Source organism: Centroberyx gerrardi, chromosome 19 (genome assembly GCF_048128805.1).
Source record: "Centroberyx gerrardi isolate f3 chromosome 19, fCenGer3.hap1.cur.20231027, whole genome shotgun sequence".
Classification (NCBI taxonomy): domain Eukaryota; kingdom Metazoa; phylum Chordata; class Actinopteri; order Beryciformes; family Berycidae; genus Centroberyx; species Centroberyx gerrardi.
The window spans coordinates 25,066,925-25,071,924 of NC_136015.1; the positions used below are offsets into that span (position 1 = coordinate 25,066,925).

The 5,000-nt window shown below is 42.5% G+C and overlaps 1 protein-coding gene across 1 annotated transcript in view; it reads right to left on the minus strand.

Annotated features, from left to right (window-relative positions):
- The window catches only part of col14a1b (collagen, type XIV, alpha 1b), a 208,527-nt gene that overhangs the window by 125,261 nt on the left and 78,266 nt on the right, over nt 1–5,000 (minus strand). The window contains 5 exon segments of the mRNA XM_078290196.1: nt 274–318; nt 1,202–1,334; nt 1,804–1,943; nt 2,724–2,850; nt 3,269–3,408. Of these exon segments, the coding sequence (XP_078146322.1) occupies nt 274–318; nt 1,202–1,334; nt 1,804–1,943; nt 2,724–2,850; nt 3,269–3,408 (585 nt within the window).

A 5,000-nucleotide genomic window follows, 5' to 3' on the forward strand; every position in this document is an offset into this window, starting at 1 on the left:
AGGAGGAGGAGGAGGGGGAAGAAGAGGAAGAGGAGGTGGAAGAAGAGGAGGATTAGGAGGAGGAGGTGGAGGAGGAAAAGGAGGTGGAGGAGGTGGAGGTGGAAGAGGAGAAGGAGGAGGAGGAAGAGGAGGAGGAGGAGCAGGAGGTGAAAGAGGAGGAGGTGGGGGGGATTGGGGGCGGGGGGCGGACAGCAGGGAGAGGGAGAGGAAGGAGGAGAGGAAGGAGTGAAGGAGAGATGAACAGCTGATCAGAAGAGCAGCAGCTGGACTCACCTGCTGTGGTCGTGGTCGTCGTGGCAACGGTGGTCGTCCTCTCAACTAACAATGAAACACAGATGATTAATCAATCAACTTATCAAAACCATTCACAGAAGATTAAAGGAGAATTTAACATTTGAAAAACTTGCAAGACTATCTTTTCTGCAGCGAGTTCATGTTTGGTTGATTGATTGATGGAATTATTGAATGAATAAATTAATTACTGAATGAAAGAATGAATCAATCACTTGTTGATTGATCAAAAAACAAAAAAGTGAAGTTGTCTGAATACTTTCTGAAAGCACTGTGCATGAGAACAAGAGACAGGAGAAGTGAGGAAAGATCGCTGACCGGCTCCAGTTGGCGTTACATACAGGACTGTGTAAAGGTCTTAGGTGAAAACGCTTTCAAAAATAATTAAATGAAACGTTTCTAAATATGAAAAAAATGACTATAAAGAGCAGTCTACTGACACACTAATGCAGAAAACAAATACACATCTAAGACAAAATGTATATAAAACATCTAGGGTGCCTAAGACTTTTGCACAGTAATTTAATATAATGTATATTAGGGCTGGACGATAATTCAATATTATCATTTATCGTCTTTCAGTGGGATTATATTGTGATGATATGGTGATTTTGGGATATCGGGACGCAGAATTCTGCTGTCTAAACTGATGAGAACAAGCAAATTTTATTTAGAAACTCAGACAAAATCAAGTATGGTAGGAATATTATGTGAAAATTTCAGTTTAGTTTGACATCACACCAAACACGAACATTAATTTGATTATTTAACGTGATTTCGCTTATGTGAGCCATATCGTCATATATATCGATATCGAAAAAAATCCTTATGATTATCGTGATATTGATTTCAACCATATCGTCCAGCCCTAATGTATATAATCCCGGTTGGAGGGCAGCTCTGTGGTTACCGGTGGACTCGACCAGGATGACGTCATCGCTCTCGGACTCGTCCCGGTAGACGGCGGCCAGCAGGACTTCGTACTCGGTGGACGGCTTGAGTCCCGTTATCAGGTAGCTGTTGATGTTCCCGTTCACCAGAGACTGAGACGGCAGGTTTACGGTTTAATTAGAGAGAAATAAAACATACATATAGGCAATAGACGCACTTCCACCCCTCATACACTGACTACATTCATTCCTTCACCTCTAACCCTGACCTTAACCCTCTCCTCTGCAGGTTTAACCTCATTTAAACCTAATCCTAATCCTCATATTAACCATAAACCCGAGTCCTAACCCTAAAATAACTCCTTAAAGTAGTAAGGAGCGGAAAAATGTCCTCACCTTGGAGCAGGACTGAATGAATGTGTCCAATAAGTTGTAAAATATATTTTGCTATATTCCTGGAAAATTCCCTGATATTCCCTGAGAATTTGGGGGAAACCTGTTTTCCACTTTCCTCATCTGTCTATCCTTGTAAGGACATTTGGACCTCATATGTGTAGGGATATGTGAACACACACACACACACACACACACACACACACACACACACACACACACCCCTCACCTCCTTGCTGTCCCCCCCCTCGCTGGGCGTCCAGGTGAGGCGGTACAGCACCACATCAGAGGCGCCGTGTTGCCATGACACCCGGAAGCTGTCCGTGGAAATGTCACTGCTCTTCAGACCGAGCGGGTCCGGGACGGTCTCTACACACACACACATACACACACACACACACACACACACGCACACACACACACACAGAGTTTCTTATGGTTATATATAGGAACAACAGGCTGGGCAGCTTCTGCTGTAACCAGCAACACCTGAATCCATTTCCATTTAGTATTGCAATTCAATAGAATCAAATGAAGAAAAATAGAACAGAAATAGAAAAATAGGAAAAAAATAGAACAGAGAAAATAGAAAATAGAAAAATATAGAAATAAATATAGAAAAAAATATAGAAAAAACAGAAAAATACTAGAAAAATAGAACAGAAATAGAAAAATATAGAAAAAAAGAAAAAAATTGAAAAAAAATAGAAGTAGAATTAGACTAGAATCCAATTGATTGGGTCCTCTGCAGGTGTTTGGAAGACAAATTCAAGACTTTTTAAGACAATTTCAGTGCTGCCTGGGACTGAAGTTAAGACCAATTTAAAAAACAAAACGACACCAGAAAATGTTGTTAAGAGACTTAAAGTCCATTTATGTTTATGAAAACAGATAAAATGAATTTTGTACAACTAAACCAGTTAAAACTGTTCTGTATTAATCTAAGAATGGACAAAGAAGAACCTCATTGCATGGTAAAGAAAATAAAACCTCTGATAACTGTACTTAAGACATTTTAAGACTTTTTAAGAGCTTAGAATTAGATAATGTAGTTTAAGTCTACAGGTTAAAGATACTGACTGACAGACTGGAGGTAAAGAAGGAGAAGCTGAAGAAGAAGAAGAAGAAGAAGAAGCTGTGTGTTCGTACTTGTGGTGAAGCTGTCGGTCAGCGGCTCGGCTTGGCCCTCGTCGTAGACGGCGAAGATGGCGACGGTGTACTCCGTCAGGGAGGTGAGGTTCCTGAGCAGCCAGGAGGTCACATGACCCACGTCCACCTGAGGCACACGGGACACCGTTACCCTGTCCGTCCGGGTCTGAGTCACTGACCGGGACGTTTCCCTAGAGCCCTTTCGAAAACAGGATTTTGTCCCTGGCGCTTTTACTGGTTCAGTTCATTTGTCGCACCGCAGTTTGCCGGCGGGGCGGGGTCTGGACGTTCAGGCCAATCACAGAACTTACGATGGAAAACTCCACCCAGCCGGGAAGCCGGGACGCGTTGAACAAACGCACAATCAAATGACAAGTGATAGCAAGTGCCTAGCTATCTCACACTCACACACTCATCTTTGTCACTGAAATGAGTAACATTAGTGTAATGATATCAGTATTTGTCATATTTATTATTTCTTCTTTCGTTGGTTTACATCTTTATTATGTCATTAAAAGCATTATAATGCATTAACCTCCTCTCACCTCATTGGTCTGGACTCCGTTGGTCTTGACGTACATGATGCGGTAACCGTTCACCTTCCTGGAGGCGGAGTCCCAGCTGAGGCGGGCGGAGCTGTGGTCCACGTCCGAGAAACGCAGGTTCTTCGCCGGGGTCAGAGGTACTGGGGGGGGGAGGGGGGGGGGGCACAGGTCAGAACACACATCATGTTCTCACACTTAGTGATCTATGGTAATACATTTTATTTATGTCACACTTTCACTAAAAATTAATCTCAGAGCACTAGAAGTAAAGCTACACTTGGAATTACTGACTTTAAATGACTGACTTTAAAAAATACTCATCTGCACATATGGCACAGATATCATGTTCTCACACTTGGTAATAACGCTTTGACTAAAAACAAATCTCAAAGAACTAGAAAAAGAAAGACTATTAAAGGTGCACTCGGCAAATTTTGCACAAAAAATACTGACTTTAAAAAAAGAGTGACTCAGTTACAGCAACGTGAGTAAATGGAATTAGTTTCTTCCACCTTCGCTCATCTCTCCTTCATAATGTCAGGACCGAACTCCTCACACAGTTCATAAATATTTCTGATACTGACAGATATCGGCGCTCTAAGGAACATGTGGACACACACACACACACACACACACACACACACACACACGCACGCACGCACACACACACACACACTGTGCCAGTACCAGTCGAGAAATGTTGGTTTCAAGCCGTTGCAACAGCGCCCCTGCTGCAAGGGGTCAAAGGTTGGAGTATCTTTTTATTTTGGACGTGATTTCACACACTCACACACACCCACACACACACACACACACACACACACACACACACACACACAGACACATGGGGCTTTGAACCCGGGTTAGTGGACTCCACTGTTTTAATTATACAGTGGACAGAACCTCATTACGCCTCTCACCCTCCCTCAGGCACTCTCTCTGTTTGAGTCTCTCTCTCCCTCCTTCTGTCTCTCTCTCTCTCTCTCTCTCTCTCTCTCTTTCTCTCTCTCTCTCTCTCTCTCTCTCCCCTGTGTCTCTAAACGTGAATGTACTGCAAAAGTCCAGAGAAAGTGGCCTCTTTCTCTCTCTGGGTCTCTCTCTCTCAATTTTGCTTTATCTATTTCTCTATCTCTTCCTCCTCCTCTTCCTCTCTCTCTCTCTCTCTCTCTCTCTCTCTCTATCTCTCTCTCTCAGTTAATTCAACCGGGGAATCTGATATACTTTCAGAAGCGCGGAGGAAACTTTTCTGCTTAGAATTACTGATCTGTTTTCTTTTCTTTTTAAAAAAAAAAAAAATCCTGATTGTACCCGCCGTTCCTTCACCTCAATTATACCGAGGGTCAGAATAAAGACTACAAGGCTGAGAGAGAGAGAGAGAGAGAGAGAGAGAGAGAGAGAGAGAGAGAGAGAGAGAGAGAGAGAGAGCAGGGTCATGGTGGGACTGAGGAGAATGGGAAATGGAAAAGTCAAAGAGACACCGTGGTTTCAGAAGATCGGTCCACAGTTTGTTTTAAAGGGCAAGTTGGGTAAGTGAATAATGAAAGTAAAATACAAAGGGCTTCAATCCATCTCACTATATGATATATCTATCTTTGACATAAAATTTTAGTCAATATTTCAAAACACAAATGATGCTAATCAGATAAGATCAGATGCAGCTGGACGAGTTTGTAGCGTTCAGATTTAGTTAGTTGGATATATCAGGATTTGTGGTAAGAGAAGGTGTAAGTTG